The sequence below is a fragment of the Phalacrocorax carbo genome, chromosome 1, assembly GCF_963921805.1.
Source record: "Phalacrocorax carbo chromosome 1, bPhaCar2.1, whole genome shotgun sequence".
Taxonomy (NCBI): Eukaryota; Metazoa; Chordata; class Aves; order Suliformes; family Phalacrocoracidae; genus Phalacrocorax; species Phalacrocorax carbo.
The window spans coordinates 144235825-144252033 of NC_087513.1; the positions used below are offsets into that span (position 1 = coordinate 144235825).

The 16209-nt window shown below is 39.0% G+C and overlaps 1 protein-coding gene across 2 annotated transcripts in view; it reads left to right on the forward strand.

The window, feature by feature from the left end:
* Positions 1–15972, forward strand: part of OCA2 (OCA2 melanosomal transmembrane protein) — a 158555-nt gene extending 142583 nt beyond the window's left edge. For both annotated transcript variants that reach the window (XM_064438321.1, XM_064438329.1), the window contains one exon: positions 15374–15972. In XM_064438321.1, the coding sequence (XP_064294391.1) occupies positions 15374–15461 (88 nt within the window). In that variant the 3' untranslated portion in view covers positions 15462–15972. The remainder of the gene's footprint in view (positions 1–15373) is intronic.
* Positions 15973–16209: the final 237 nt, after the last annotated feature.

The window sequence follows — 16209 nt, forward strand, 5'->3', positions numbered from 1 at the left end:
AATAAAAGTCAAACAAATTCTGTCCTAGAAAGGCCAGTAGCTCAGATGTAGACTTGTACAGGTGTGTCCCACAACATATATTCTTTTCTCAGATACACATGAATTGCCTTTGTAAGGATAGCTGTGGTGAAACAGACAGGAGGGAGTGTTGAGTGGTCTATATTAGAGATGCCATCAAAAGGCAAAACAAAAATAATTGGGGAATAGCAGGCAGGAAAGCAGAGGTAGCACTCATCTTTAGGGGGATGCAGGGAGGAGTGATTAACATAGACTGTGGCCAAGAGTTCTGCATAAAGTGATGCCATTGCAATGATGATTTGGCTAGAGTATTTGATTTGTCTGCTTATTGTTAATTAAAGTTAAACATTAATTGATCATTTCTGTCTTTGGATTATAAAGAAACAAGTAGCTGGTCAGTCACCCTACTACTCCATGAAATAAGAGCACAGTGGTATGAGTCCAGGAATGACTCACGATTTTGAGACTGGGCTGAAAAATCTTTCTCACGTCAGTCTGGATGACATTTCCTAGCTGGAGGACCAAATCTTTAAATCCTCTTGAAGGTCCTGACTGGTTATTGCCACCACTGGCCTTTCTGTTTACTGGAAGATCTAGTATTTTATGGGAAAGTGTGAGGCCACTACTGCCTTCAGTAAGGGGCAAAGAGTATGACATATAAGCCCAAGGACAATGGGGTTTGTGCTCATAAACAGCTGGGTGGAGGACAGTCCTGCTCTGACAAACTGTACGTCTTAATCTGGGGATAAGTGAGTTGGTGGGAGAAAGGAAGAAAGGGAGTTTGAGGAGGGAATATGGTCAGCCAATTAGAGATGCTTGTAAGTAGAGAAGAATTAGTGAAGTGCTTGCTCATTTCCATGCTTTTTGTGATTTGACTTGGAGAGACAAAAATCCAAACTGTCTTATCTCAGTTTCTGTTTTTATTCCACCTGGGAGTTGAAATAAAATTCACATACAGTTGTTTGTATTGCGCAAGATATATTTGAATTCTCACATATGAAATGTCGTATGTATATGTATAGGTACACATACATGTTTATGTATTTTAGATGTGGCCCCTCGGGGCATGGTTTAGGAGACATGGTAGTGTTGGGTTGACAGTTGGACTTGATGATCCTAGAGGTGTTTTCCAACCTTAATGATTCTATGATTCTATGTATGTGCATATATATATGTATAAATAGTTTTTGTTATCCAAAACAATACTAATTTTTGCAGCTTCATATAGTTATTACATCAGATGCCAAGTTTCCAGTTAATACAACATGTTCAGTTTGATTAGACAGTCACTATAATTGCTGAACAAGAGTCTTATTCACAGATTATTGAAATTAGAAAGTGATTTTCTAACTAACTATGGTACTTTAGCAATTACCAGGATTAGTCAGAAAGTGCTGGATTGAGAATATTTGCTTGGAGAAATTCTGCATCTCTGAACATTATTTTGAAAAACAGTTTTCAGGAGATCCAAACGCAAAGGTAACTTAAATGGCTGGAGGAGACACGAAGTCTGGGAAGCTCAGAGAATGCTGTCAGTATGAAGCTTATATACATTTGCCATATGAAGCTTGACTAATAACCCTGCTTAAAAGAGTATGTTAATTCTCCTCATCTTGAGCCTGCTTTATCCCATGCTTCAAGTTTGTTTTCCAAAGCATCACACAGACATTTGGAATTACATCACAATCATCATTTTACATGACATTTCATTCTCTCAAATAATTTGATATTTTGATAGATATCATGACAGAACAGCAAGGTGATTTTCCCTCTGTTACTAAATAATACATCAAACAGACTATCCTGGTGTCTCCCAACTTGATCAGAAGAAAGGAAGATGTAATTATTATGTTATTTTCATTATAATGCATTTGAAATCAGAACTGCTCAAAGGTAGTAGTGCTTTTCATGGAATAGTAAATAGATTTTTATTTTCCTGTGTAAACTAAATGTTATTTCTCATACAAAAGATGTGTTTTTTCCCCCTCTGTAGCACTGTGTAACATATATTATTAAATAATTTTTAAATTTTTTAAATTTAAAATTTCAAAAATATTTGTGTGGTTTTTTTCCCCCGAGTTTGTTTATTGTTAAGCCTTTTTTGATAATGACGGCTGATAATGAAGGCTGAACAAAAATTGTTAGAGGCTCAGAACTAAGTGTCATCTGTACAGGTAAATGTTACCTAAAGAATAGATTTTCTAAAGGCAAATGGGAAAAAAAAAAAACCCTAAATTATTCAAACAGCCAAGAAATATTCATATTCCATCTGTAGTACTGTAAGGATATTAAAGCCAAGCTTTTGCATAAGATTTGGTTTCATAATGCTACAACTGAAATGCATCAGAATGCATCACTCTACCTTCTGTTCCTAAGACAGAAAATTAAAAAGTCTATTAATCTTAGCTTAAAAGGCCAAATTCAGAGAAATAAGCTAAAATGAAAAATGTCATAAATACATCAAAACAATAATCTTGATGTTTTAGAAAGATAATCATGTAATTCTTGGGTGGGACTTAGGAATGGTTTAGAATCACTTGACAACACTTAAACCAACTGTTTTATTGTCCAAGTTTTTCAAAAGAAAATGAAACAATTAAAACGATGAAGGAGGAAGACTAGGGTGCATGCAGCCTTTGTATAAATGGTTGGCCCAGACCATCCGGTCTCCTGCATAACTCAGTTGCTTGGGAACTTCCATAACACTCCTGTGTCATGTTGTGAGCTAAGGGTAGGCCCATGAAGCAAAGCCCATGTGGGTGGCTGGTGAACCCTCGCATTCCTGCAGCAGCCATCCAGCTCTTCCACTACAGATGGAGATGGGAGGAGGGAGGGAGAAGTCTATGAAGCAACCAGCTTAGTTTTCACCCACTTGTTGAAAATATGAAGGTAGTAGAATGTCTTCATAATTTTAAAAAATCTAATTATTTTATTCCTGTTTTCCCAACATTTCAGCCACTCTGTAATCCTTATTGCCAATGCAGGACTGAATAATGCTCATGGTGGTGTGGGTGAGATGACAACACTGGGACTAATGGGGTCTTTCTCAGACTAACTTCTGAAAATTTAGTGCATTCATTTTTAGGAGTAGAGAACCAGAGTTTCTCAAGCTTTGACCTTTCAACTTAAAGCACCTTAAAGGTTATCTGCCATATGTAACAATTAGACAGTGAACCCCAGCTGACGCTTCTGATTGTCCTGCAACGCCTACAAACTGGTCATGTACCTACCCCACATTAAAACATCCTGTTAGTGCTACTTATCTGCTTCTCTATGCTATACTTTTTCTATCTTGTCCATCTGTTAGGTCTCCGTTTTTGTCTCATAAGAAATGTTGTTATATATCTGTGACAGTCTGGAGGGATATATCTATATTTGTCTAAGGCTTTGTATATGGAAGCTTTAATGTGCTGGGGAACTGATACACCTGGAAAAGAATTCACTTTATTTAACCTTTGTTTGCTAGTGCACTTAAAATTGGACCTGTGGTTAATAAAAGCTTCCTTGTAGTGATCCCACAAGAGCTCAGACCTGTGGCTTCTCTGAGGCAGTGCACCATGATGGCAGAGAGGGCTTAGCATGTTCCAGAAGCCCCCTTGTTTGTCTTTGGTTGGCATTTCTTGGTGGGCTGGAGAGAAGCCTCCAAGCACACCTTGCTGGAATGAAAATCTCCACTCTCTGCTCATCTGGGTGGCCTAAAGCATAGGTTTTGTGGTGGAAAGTATAGTGGCCTTACAACATCAAAAACCTTTTATCAGGAGGCATCTGCTGACTTCATAATGAAAAATAATCATTAGCGCACTGGAAATATCCTTCTATTCCTTAATTCAAAATGCAGTTACATTACTCCTTTGTCCTCGTAAACTACTGTACGTGAGTTCTCTATCATCACATTGTACGGCACATGAATGGGAGTCTCAAAGCAGGGGGAATAAGGAGAGGGGAACAGGTGGAACATATGCTTTCTTATGTAGCATCTGGCTTTTTAGCAAAGTCCAGGGTTTTAGAATAGTTGAGAGTGCTTTGTTGAAATTATTAAAGAAATGACTGATTAATCTCTACTGTAAAATGCCATTTTCCTTTTATCTTGTGCTTTAATCAAAATAAAAGACCATATTGTGGGGAAGAGGGGGAAGAAATTAAGAAAAGTGCCCCAAGATACCATTTGTGAGGGCTGGGCTCAAGGACATTAATGGAAATAACATTTAGGCAACTTCCATTCCTCAATCCTCACAGAGGAAAAAAAAGTATAATACAGAGTAAGTAAAGGTTATTTAACTTGAAACATTTTGGAACTAAAGTAAATCACGCTTAATTTCTGCTATATCTATTATCTTTGGTTTGTTTAGACCATGTAGAAAAAGAATGTAGTCTAAAAAATTTTTGTTGATGCTGTTTGTTTCAAAAATAGACAAAGCACTTTATTTTATGAGAAATTCTTATAACAGAGAGGTTTGAGCTATAAAAGACATTTTAACAAAAATGTGGCTAAGCCTCGAATTTGCTTTTTAATTTGCAGAAAAAATATGATCATCAAAAGTGAGTTTATATGTTAAATATTTCATAAAATACAGAAACACTGAGAGTAAACATTGCAAAACCTATTTCAGCAGTCCTAATGCATTCTTTTTTTTCACAGTAAATCTCACTAGTTTTGTTGAAATCTCTCTCATTAGTAGAATTTTTTTGTATTGGAACTGTTCAAAATATTCATGAGAACAATTCACTACCAGGGACACTGAGGTTTATAGTCACAATCAGTACATGAATCTCTTAAAGTACTGTCAAAGACGACATACTTCATTGCTTTTCTCTTCTAGTCTTCCATGATGATTTTAATCTTCTTAAGCATGGGCTCAGAGCTACACCTCATTACACAGATGTGTGGGAGAGGCATAAGTATGGCTTTCCCAAGGACCTGAATCAATTTCATATATTTGTGTTTCCTAGATTTTAGATTGGTGTAAAGCTTTCATATCTAAACCAGAAGTAGCAAATTGAGGACTAAACTTGTTTTGAGGTCTGTGAATGTATTGCTAATATACAACAATAGATCCAAGGGTGACATCACTCTGTCTGAGCCCCAGGGCTCAGTGTTGGGGTGGGTCCTGTTCAATATCTTCATTGATGATCTGGATGAGGGAATTGAGTGCACCCTCAGTAAGTTTGCAGACGACACCAAGCTGGGTGGAAATGTCAATCTGCTGGAGGGCAGGAAGACCCTACAGCAGGACCTGGACAGGCTGGATCATTCGGCCAGAGCCAACAGCTGAGATTCAGCAAGGCCAAGTGCCAGGTCCTGCACTAGGGTCACAACAACCTCATGCAATGCTACAGGCTTGGGGAAGAGTGGCTGGAGAGCTGCCTGGCGGAAAAGGACCAGGGGTGTTGGTTGACAGCTGGCTGAACATGAGCCAGCAGTGTGCCCAGGTGGCCAAGAAGGCCAATGGCATCCTGGCTTGTATCAGGACTAGTGTGGCCAGCAGGAGCAGGGAGGTGATCGTGCCTCTGTACAAGACACTGGTGAGTCCGCACCTCGAGTACTGTGTTCAGTTTTGGGCCCCTCACTACAAGAAGGATATCGAGGTGCTGGAGCGTGTCTGAAGAAGGGCAACAAAGTTAGTGAAGGGTCTGGAGAACAAGTCTTGTGAGGGGCAGCTGAGGGAACTGGAGTTGTTTAGTCTGGAGAAGAGGAGGCTGAGGGGAGACCTTATCGCTCTCTACAACTACCTGAAAGGAGGTTGTAGTGAGGTGGGTGTTGGTCTCTTCTCCCCAGGAACAAGCAATAGAACGAGAGGAAATGGCCTCAAGCTGCGCCAGGGGAAGTTTAGGTTGGATATTAGGAAAAATTTCTTCACCATAAGGGTTGTCAAACATTGGAACAGGCTGCCCAGGGAAGTGGTTGGGTCTCCATCCCTGGAGGTATTTAAAAGAAGGGTAGACGTCGTGCTTGAGGATATGGTTTAGTGGTGGATTTGGCAATGATAGGTTAGCGGTTGGACCCGATGATCTTATGGGTCTTTTCCAACCTTAACGATTCTATGATTCTATGAGTCTATGATTCTATGAAGTGATAAACTCAAAAAAATCACTAGCATATCATCTTGAATCTTTATGCCAAACTTTATTGTGGCATGTCCTACTTCTTCAGTAGGCAGGAGGGGAAATTACCTGTCTGTATAGAACATGTTCACCTAATGATGAATGGATAGTCTACTCTGCCTCTAGCATTTTCATGTTAAAGCACCAAATAATGGATTGTTAGGGACTATCTGGGGACTCAAATAGTCTTGACAATAAAAAAAATATAATGTTGTTGTTAATGGACCAGAAATGCATGTGAATTGAAGCTATTTAAACTAAATTTACCCATAAAATTTGCTAGAAGGGGTGCAAATTTAAGTTTGCAGAATTTATCTCAGCTCTGGTAAATGCAGTGGTAAACAATTTGTTTAGCTGCACATCGGCACTAACAATAAACACTGTGTTTGCAATGCTTCAGTCTCCTTGGAGCACAAATGTTAGAAACAAAATCAAGTATGTTACTTTGCAAAACCGAGAAAAATCATCTTACTAAAGACAGAGCTAAAATTCATTCTGTGACATATTCCTTTTTGCCAACATACAGTATATAAGATCACTTGTTTTCAAATAGTCATAACAACACTCCCTGGCAAAGAATGGAGTTATTGCTTTGATGATAAACTTCTATAGTTTTGACAGCTTGCTTTGGAGCTTTAACATTGTATACACTATGTTTCTTGGGAGTACCTGTTGATGGAAAAATGAGATAATGTACTTTTTTAAACAGACTATGCAGAGCAGAGCTTCCTTTGCTCTCTGTTTTCCTGGCTCTCACCTGGGTTGAAGGTTGGTTGGTGCAAGCCTTCTTGGGAAAAGGATGTGCCAGACATGTTCAGATGTGGTTGGTTTGCTCTAGACATCGGTAGTCAGGTAGAAAGCAAGCGGTGTTAACTTGGGGCAATCTTGTGAATTGCTTTGGGTAATTGTATCATTCATGTCAAGAGTAACTACGTTTTTACTTGAAGCTGCAACTTACCTGTTGCAGACCTTGACAGGTGTTGCGTGCCATAGGGCAGATAGCTGGAGAAAAGCCAAAACTTCTATGGGTGAAGCAAAGATAAGTACACAGGGGAATCATGCTGTCTTACCATTATATTGGCTTTCCTGCCTTTGGATATCTTCCAAAAAAGACTGCAGATGAGATATCTGTTGTCACTCGATTTGTCTGTTTGAATCCTGATCCAGCAAAACACTTACATGTGTTTTCTAAGTTAGGATGCAATTATTTCCATGCTTAAATAACTGATTTGAGTTTAAGATATTTTTCAGGCCATTGGCTTGTGCATGTCTTTCTATAATAACATCCTACCAAGGCCTAATCTATACAGCCAGGTAATCTGGCCTTGAATGTGCTATACAAATTTAGTAAAACACATCCCAACATGTGCAAAGGTCTGAATCTAGCTTCTTTTACATCCAGTGACAGCAATGAGCTTGACTAAAGTAATTTTTTTTTCTCATTTAAATGTGGGGTATTTATGTTAGTCATGGGGCCCTTAAGGGCCCCTTTGTTAATTAGATACAAGGTTTTGAAAACCTTGTGCACATCGCCAAATTTTTAATATGACTTTGTTCATTTAAAGGGACATTAGAGTCACAAGGATAGTAAGAAAAATAACTTCTCCAATCTTTGCAGTGTTATGTTGCTCTTCCCCAGTAAAATGTCACTGTTAGCTCTATCTGTATTTTCTGGTTTGTTTCTGTATTTGAGCTCTGTTCTTCCCTGGCTCTCTTCAGGATTTCACCATTTCCTATTGGAACTGTATCTTTACTTCTAAAAAAAGGTTAGATGTTGTTGTCATCTAATAACTAGTGTCTTGCTGATTTTTCTGAATTAATCACAGTCTTTTTTTTACTAAAAATTATGTTTTTCAAATTTTTTCATGGTATTTCATACAAGTGGCTAGCTTACCTTGTATGAACAATTTTTGGATAGTTACCAGAGCCACTTGTTCTGACAGTCCTGTGTTTCATCTCAGTTGTACCACGGAGACCTAGACAGACACAGCAACAAATATTCTATCACTAGTAGTTTGAGCCCACCAGCTAGAGTCAGCAGACCAACTGTTCTCTTACAGTGAAGTTTACGCTTTTTTCTTTAGATAATCAGAATTTTGGAAGGCCAAGGAGAGGCCCATTGCTCCTTCTGCATATAAAAATTTTGAGGTTACAACATAAACACCTTTAGAAGGATGATCTCCACTGTTGGAGGCAAAACCTAACACCTTTACATTCAGGATCTGATTTTCCCTCTCTCAGGTTCACTCCTGGCAGTGACTCTATGGGAAATCTTGGCATAGACTCAAAACAGATAGAATATCATGAGAAATTATTATAATTTTAGCAATCAGAAGAAAATAGGATTATAGGTTTTGTTCTGTGATTTAAATTACACAGTAACTCCTGTGTATGGTAACTAGTAGGTAACCACACTGTAATTTTTATGTAATTCCAGACTATATGAAATTCACAGCAATTTAATGTTGAATTAATGATCACTTGCAGTTTTAGCCACCTGTTTTCTGAGCTACAACAGGTGTCTGGAGTTGAAGGAGTCATGGGCATGTGATAAACATTTTGAATATGTTTTTTTCAAGCTGTTAGTAAAGTCTCTACTTTCCTTTCAGGTAAACTGGATCAGTATGTCAAAGACTTGGAATGATGGAAAGGTTGACACAACCAAAATGCTAAGAGACTCATAAGGTGGTCTGCATTGAAGGAAAGGGAGAGAAGAAATAGGATGACAGGAAAGTGACCACAGATATAAGAACAGAGAAACTGACCAAGAGGAAAATTCCTAGTGGCTTTGAGAGTAAGGCAGACAACAAATTAAATATCTTCCCTTTCAGTTTCCATTCCTTTCCAAAGGCAAAGAAAAACGGTAGGGAATTAATCAATAGAGCTAATAGAAATGGATTTCCCCCCCCAAGGAATTCTGAGGTTTTCTTTTTTTAACAGTTAGGATAAAAAGTCAAAATAAACTTTTGAGAAAATCTCTCCATAGGAGAATTTTGCAGCAAATACAGTACAATATTCACAAGAAAATCTTACATTTAATAAGTAATTTTGCCCTCCTTTCTTTTTCCCCCAATAAAGGATTTAACTCTGCTATGTAGTCATAGCTGAGGTACAGAAAAAGCACTTGCTCTAAGAGCTGTACTGCATGAGACTTTAACTTACTTAGGCCTATGTACTTTTATTAACTAGTTGAGTTCTCTTCTTTGTCAAGGTATAATAGTCCTATCTGCCATTAAAAACCCCACCCTTCTGGATTTCGGTTCATGAGGGTTATGACATAATCTTTTCATTAAGACCCATGAATATTGTGGTTATACCCTTTTGAAAAGAAATATAAATTCATTACCTTGCAAATTGAATTATGAAACTTCATTAAAAGATGTAACTTTTCTTTCATTCAGAAATAACCTTAGGTATCTTCTAAGTATACCCACACCTGAGTCTTTTTTTTTTGAGGCTGTTTTCATAGGCATTTAGGTGTTCGTTTAAAAATGAGCTTGTGATTATCAAACTTCCAGTGCAAAGCATTGCATATGATGAGAGACTGTCCAAGAATGAGAAGAATTATCTGTCATGTCTTTTGTTAAGTATTTTCTGATGACATGCCAATTTTCAGGTGTGTGGATGATGCTTTCTTATCCTGTGTTGAGTAACAGGGGAACAAGTAGGTGGGTAAGAATCACAGAATGGTTGAGGCTGGAAGGGACTTCTGGAGGCTGCCCTCAAGCAGGGCGAGCTAAAACCTGTTGCTCAGGACTGTGTCTAGGTGGCTTTTCAATATCTCCAAAGATGGAGACTCCACAGCCTCCCTGGGCAACCTGTGACAAGGCTTGGTCACCATCACAGTAAAAAAGTGTTTCCTGATGTTCAGAGGGGACGTCCTGTGTTTCCGTTCATGCCCATTGCCTCCGGTTCTGTTACTGGCATCACTGAGAAGGGCCTGACTCTGTCTTCTTTATATTGTCCCTTCAGGCATTTATACACATTGATGACTTTCCCCCTGAGCCTTCTCTTCTCCAGGCTAAATGGTCCCAGCTCCCTCAGCCTTTCCTCACAGGAGAGATGCTCCAGTACCTTAATCATCTTCGTGGTCCTTCATTGGACTCTCTGCAGTATGTCCACACCTTCCTTGTACTGGGGAACCCAGAACTGGACGCAGCACTCCAGGTGTGGCCTCACCAGTGCTGAGCAGAGGGAAAGGATCACCTCCCTTGACCTCCTGGCAATACTTTACCTAATGCAGCCTGGGATACCATTAACCTTCTTTGCTGCAAGGGCAGATTGCTGGCTCATGTTCAACTTGTGCCCACCAGAACTGCCAGGTCCTTTTCTGCAAAGTTGAGGTTATATCTTCTACAAGACTTGCAGTGTGAAACAGATATGAAGTGAGAAAAACAAAATTTTAGGTCTGGTGCAAACTCCACCTGTCAAGTTTAAAATGTATGTTAAAATGCAAATACAAGTGGGAGTAGAAGTTTGATTTAACTCTTTTTTAACTCTTACCCCTTGCTACCACCAGGCTTCTTTCACTGTCAGTGGTTTAGTCTTGGGAGATTCCTGCTGTTGCTTTTCCATTGAGGAATCACTGAAGGTTCCCCGTTTCCTTGGAGGTATGGCTCTTCCACAGATACCCCTGAGGATGCACATTATGAGTTGTCAGCGAAGACATTGCCTGTAGGTGTGATTTTTATGGGAGAGAACATTTCGTATGTCATGTCCCACATCAGGCAGAAGAGGGCACTGAACCTGGGTCTTGTACATCACTGGTCCTGCTGGCTTCTGAAGCATGACAAAACAGAACTGCTGCAGGACATCAGTTTGTCCCGGAGAATGCAAATCAGACCCCAAAAGCTTCGATATGATCGTTTAGCAAATAGTATTGGATAAACTTATAACCTAAGAATACTGTAATATTCACATCCATAGATACTCAATAAAATGGGTTTTATTCCCAGAATAATCATATACCAGTTTCCTATTCTCCTAAGTAAATGCAGGGCCAGAAATCTTGCAGTGAAGCATGATCAGAAATAACTAGGTTATTAGCAGTGAAAAGCTTCACTTTCCTTGCTGTTTTTGTGCCCATGTTTGAGTTCTAATACATACTTCACACTTACCTTCACAGAGTTTTATCTTGTTCCTTTCAAATTCTCATTTTAATTTGTTAAGAACATGCTGAATTCTGTTCTCCACAGAGTCTGGCATCTCTCCCATGCTGGGGCAATTTGCAAGCTTTTCACTACTGGATCGCTGAAGTTATTAATAAGTAAAACTTTGTCCAAGACAAATCCCTGGGGCTTTCACTTGAAATGGTCTCACTGTCTCACACAGAACTAACACCTCATTGTGGTGTATATTTAAGCTGTGCGATTTCATTCAGTTCATAGTTTTATGTGTAAGCTTTTAGTTTGAAGAGGAGGAGGGAAGAGTGGGGTGAATGCCAGGTTCTGTCATCCACCCTTTCCATGTGTTTGACCCCACTTCCTCTCTGCAGTGGTAAAAAGTTCCTGGGCTGGCTGTGGAGTGTTGGAATAAACCTTTTGTACCATGCAGTATGTGTGTATCTCCCTGCCTGCAGAGAGGGAGAGGGAAGAAAAGGCTGCACAGTGCAAGATCCATCTGCCCTCTTCCCTTAGTTTGTGTGTAAAAATGTCAGGTCAGATGCTGTTACAAGATCACATTTTTATGCCAAAGATGCTAATTAGTGTTTCTTACGAATCTGAAGTTTTAGCGCAAGAAAGGTTTTTATAAATTCTAAACTCTGCTGACCCTTTTTCCTGAGCAGGAGCAACTGAATGACATGCTTCTTTTTGACCCCAAGGAGTATGCTGAAAATGAATGCTGCTGGAAGTAGTTTTTACATTTTTTGAAAATATGTTCTTTAAGTTTTTAAAATACGTTGTATAACTAAAGAAAACATAGGTACCTAAACACTGTTTTGTATGTGGCCTAGGACTTTTGGTGAGAGAAATGGGTAGCGTAATAGCATAATAGCACACTGAACCAACTCAAGTGATCAATTAACCCCGCAGTAACTAATACTTACCGCCTGAGCTTTATCTCCTCTCTCTCTCTGGTACACAAATTCCACATTGAATTTGATCCAACTACATTAGTGCTCAGGCCAGTGGGCCTGAAATTCAGACGTCAAGTTGAGGGGTAATTGTCCATGCCATGAGAATAATGGCTTTGTAGTTGTGCCCCATGCAAGCGTCTACACTAAATGAAATGATGTTCCTCTCTAGACTGGCTGCGTCTGGCCCCAGCTACATATTTGACTGGCACTGTGACGGTGGGTGTATGATTACAATTCCTACGTGTTTACATGTGGCCCTGTATAATTCATCCCATTTCTTGCATGGACCTCCTCCAAGCTGGAGCTAGTTTTTCTGTTCTCTTTTCAATGGTCGAGTAGCCATTGAATCTTTTTGGGTCCTTCCCTTCCCTTGCCAGTCTTCTCAAAGGTGTTAAATCGCCATTCACTGCTGAGCTGCTGTGCGTTCTCCAGGGAGGTTTGTTAGGCTGCATTAGTACAGATTAAGATCTGTGCTTTCCCTACTCCTTCCAGTAATAGCTCATTGTCTGCTAACTGTGAGGTCAATAAAATTCTGTTTTCTATCAAACAGCTGGTTTTCTTATGAGAGTTGTTGCAATCTCCGGTTCACCAGCCTGTCATGTGGATACAGCTGCAGGGAGCACTCATCAGATACACTGAAGGGTGTAGGAGGATTTTTTTAGCCATGCTATTTTATTCCTGCAGCCATTGCTAGTTTTCCCTTTTTTGTCCTATCTGGACTCTTTTGTCTAAGTGATATTAGGGAGGGCCAGAAATCAGATTTGTTGAAAGAAGGAAGGAAAGGGTCTGAAAATCAATTGGCCAGCCATAAAATTAGTATTTTTTTTTCTAAAATAATTTCAAGAGATACTTTTTCTCTGCTATTTTACAATATTATCAGTTTGATCATAATTTAATGACTAAATAATGATCCAGCTCTTTCAAGTGATGAGTCATTTAAAAGCAAGGACCTGACCAGTCAGTATGGAAAAGAAATAACACATATCTGCAGTATACTTATGGCTGTTCATATGGACAGAAAAAGAAAAATAAATCTTCCAAATGCACTTCAGACTATTCAGGAAATATTTGAAAGCTGTGACAGTCCTATGACCCTTTCTAACAATTCTTCATACTTTTCACCACTTGGACACACCTGGTCCTTCTCTCTCCTCCTCTTCTTTTTCCTTTCTCAATTCCAAGTATCAGCTGAACATTAATACCTTTGAAGTCAGAACAGTGATAATAATGCCTACTACCAGTATGGCAGAAGAGGTCAGCACACCAGGTCCTAAATCCCAGAAAGATGAGGAGAAAGCCTCTGGAGCCAGGCATGGGAACTGTCCTTCTGGGGCAGATCTCACAGGTCATGGACACAGGGATATGCCAGGTTCTTCTGGAGCATGTCAAGGAGAAAAGAACAAGATGACCTGTCAACCCTGATGGTCTTGTCCTTTGTACATTTCCAGCCTTGCAAAGGTTTCCTTGCATTCTTGGTTTGCTTCTATTTCTATTGGTACGTGAGATGGGCTCACTTTGATAATGGGTCAAGAGCGGCCATGAAGCAGACATTACAGATGAGCTTGTTCTTCACTAAATGATTCCAATACTTTCTTTGGAGTGTTTGGGTTTCATTGGTTTCCTAATTATTCTGTAAACTTTATAGGTCAGGGTTGTTTATTTTTGTATGTTTGGGGTGACCCTCATTCCCAGTAACATTCCCTTGTCAGTAAGTTGAAGCAATGGCTGTTAAGGTGAAAGCACCTCTGTTTTGCTGGTCACATCTATGCCTCCCTCAATCAGCTTTTTAATAAAACAGCAATGAAAGAAACATGACTCAAGGTTTAGAGTAGTGTTGCAGCTGCAGGTAGAAAAAGCAGACTGCAGAGAGCCATTGAGAAGTTTAATTTTCATTTTATGCAAGTGGTTTCATACCCTGAGGAAGTGGGAGCCAGACATAATGCCCCAGGAGGTCCCTTCTAGCTGTAGCTTCCTAAAGGAAGGAGTTATTCATCCACCCAAGCTCAGAGAATGGTGTTCTCCTGTCACCTACTAAATGGACATCTCTTCATCGGGGGTCTGAACAGGCTCAAGGAACCTTCCTGAGGGCTCCTAACAAGTGAGGCAAAAAGGCACAACTAATATACCCACATGTGATAAGCATGTCTTACTTCAAGGAATAAAATAAATGAAATGCTGTACTTCAGAGAACGTTGTCATGCTTTGATGAAGTTTATGGAAATTCTTGGCTGACCTTGATAAAAAAAAATTACATAAGGAGGGTTGTTTGCGGCATGATCATTTCTCCTCTCAGTTCTTATGATTTTAGTAACACACACACAAAAAAAGAGTGTGATCACAGCAGTGGTTCTTCACAGCCCCTCAGTATTATACAATAAAGCTTTTAAGTTTCAGAAAACTCCCTTCTTTTCACACATATGGAAGACCTACAAATCTAGCAGAGTAGGACTTGGGCAATTCCACAACATCCTTTCCAGTCGTCTGTCTCTGCTGCCTGTGTCTGTCAGTCTAAAGAAAGCTAAAATATCTGGGTGTTGTCTGAAAAGCTTAACCTTTTATGAAAAACAAATAGCTGTTTTGATAGAACAGCAAAGTTTTAGCCCTTTTGCAGCTGCCTGAGGTTTATTTCCAACAGTCCGTTCAAGTCTGTTAAGCCTGGTAAGAGGTACGGAAAAGGAATACTAGCTGTATGTGACTACAGATCAACAGGGAAACAATTTAAAGAATTTCAGCCATAAATTAAGTTATAAAGTACCATACCAGGGTTACACACCTAATCTGAAATGATACACGCTAGATGATCTACTCTAATGCTGCATAATTTGTAAGAATTATTTTTTTACTTGTGTAAATGCATATTGTCTGGGGGAAAAAACAACCAAACAAAAGAAGGCTTGCCAGATTCTGAGGCAGAGTAAATTGAGTGAGATGCCCTGAAGAGAATGAAGTTATTCTAATTTTGACCACGTATCTCTTAAATAGGCCAGAAGTAGAAATGTGTGCTATTAGACTCCTAGACAAGGTCATACTTGCAGTGCATCCATGCTTTTGGCACTTCTATAACCATATCCAAGGCTTGGAATGTGTAGGATATCTCAAATTTTCTTTTCATAAATTGCTTGGACAACAAACTATTGTATCCTTATTGATCTTTCCTTTATTTTATTGTTGTTTCAGGTTAGGTTTCCCCATGATGATTGTGTCCTGTACCGTCGGGATGTGCTATCTCCTTGTAGCCCATGTCGTAGTAGGTTGGAACTCATAGTAATTTATACTTTCAAGACTCAAAGAAGCTTTCTGTTTAATTTAGTTTACATATCAGAACACTAAGAACACCTGTAAAAGGAAAAAGATGTGTAAAACCCCAACATACGGTATCAATCAAAATGATTGTCAGCATCAGCGTCACGTTGGGTCATTCTTAACCTTCTGTTTTGTGAACAATTTGCAGTACTACACAATCACAATTAAAAGAAACCATATATTTAGTTATGAATACAGTTATTGTGCAGATGAAAAGGCACTATCACAAGGGAATACGTTGTGCCTGAAAGTTTGTACTGACACAATCTGAATATAGTCACAGATGAAAAACTCATTCACAATAGCAGATGTTCAGTAATTTCTTTTTAAGGCTTCATTTGTCTTTGTCAATGTATTAGCTATTTGTATTAAAGTAACTAATATTCAAGTTGTAATAATAGACAGTTAAGCAGAAAGTCTGTACACTATGAAGGATGTATCATTATCTACATTTAAAAATAAACACATCTCCTGAAAAATGTACTGTAGAAGAATTATTATTTTGGAATTGAGATTGCATTCTATGGAGGCTTTGTTTTTAATTTTAAAGTTCCTAATCAGCGTTAAGCTGCTTCGTTTCTTAAAATAAACTAATGCCCCTCTTCTTACCAAAGTATGAGCATAAAATGTGATAAAGCACCAGACATCTTCCATTTAATTATTAATTCACTTCTGTTATAGAGTACTCTAAAACTTTTAATAGGTTAATA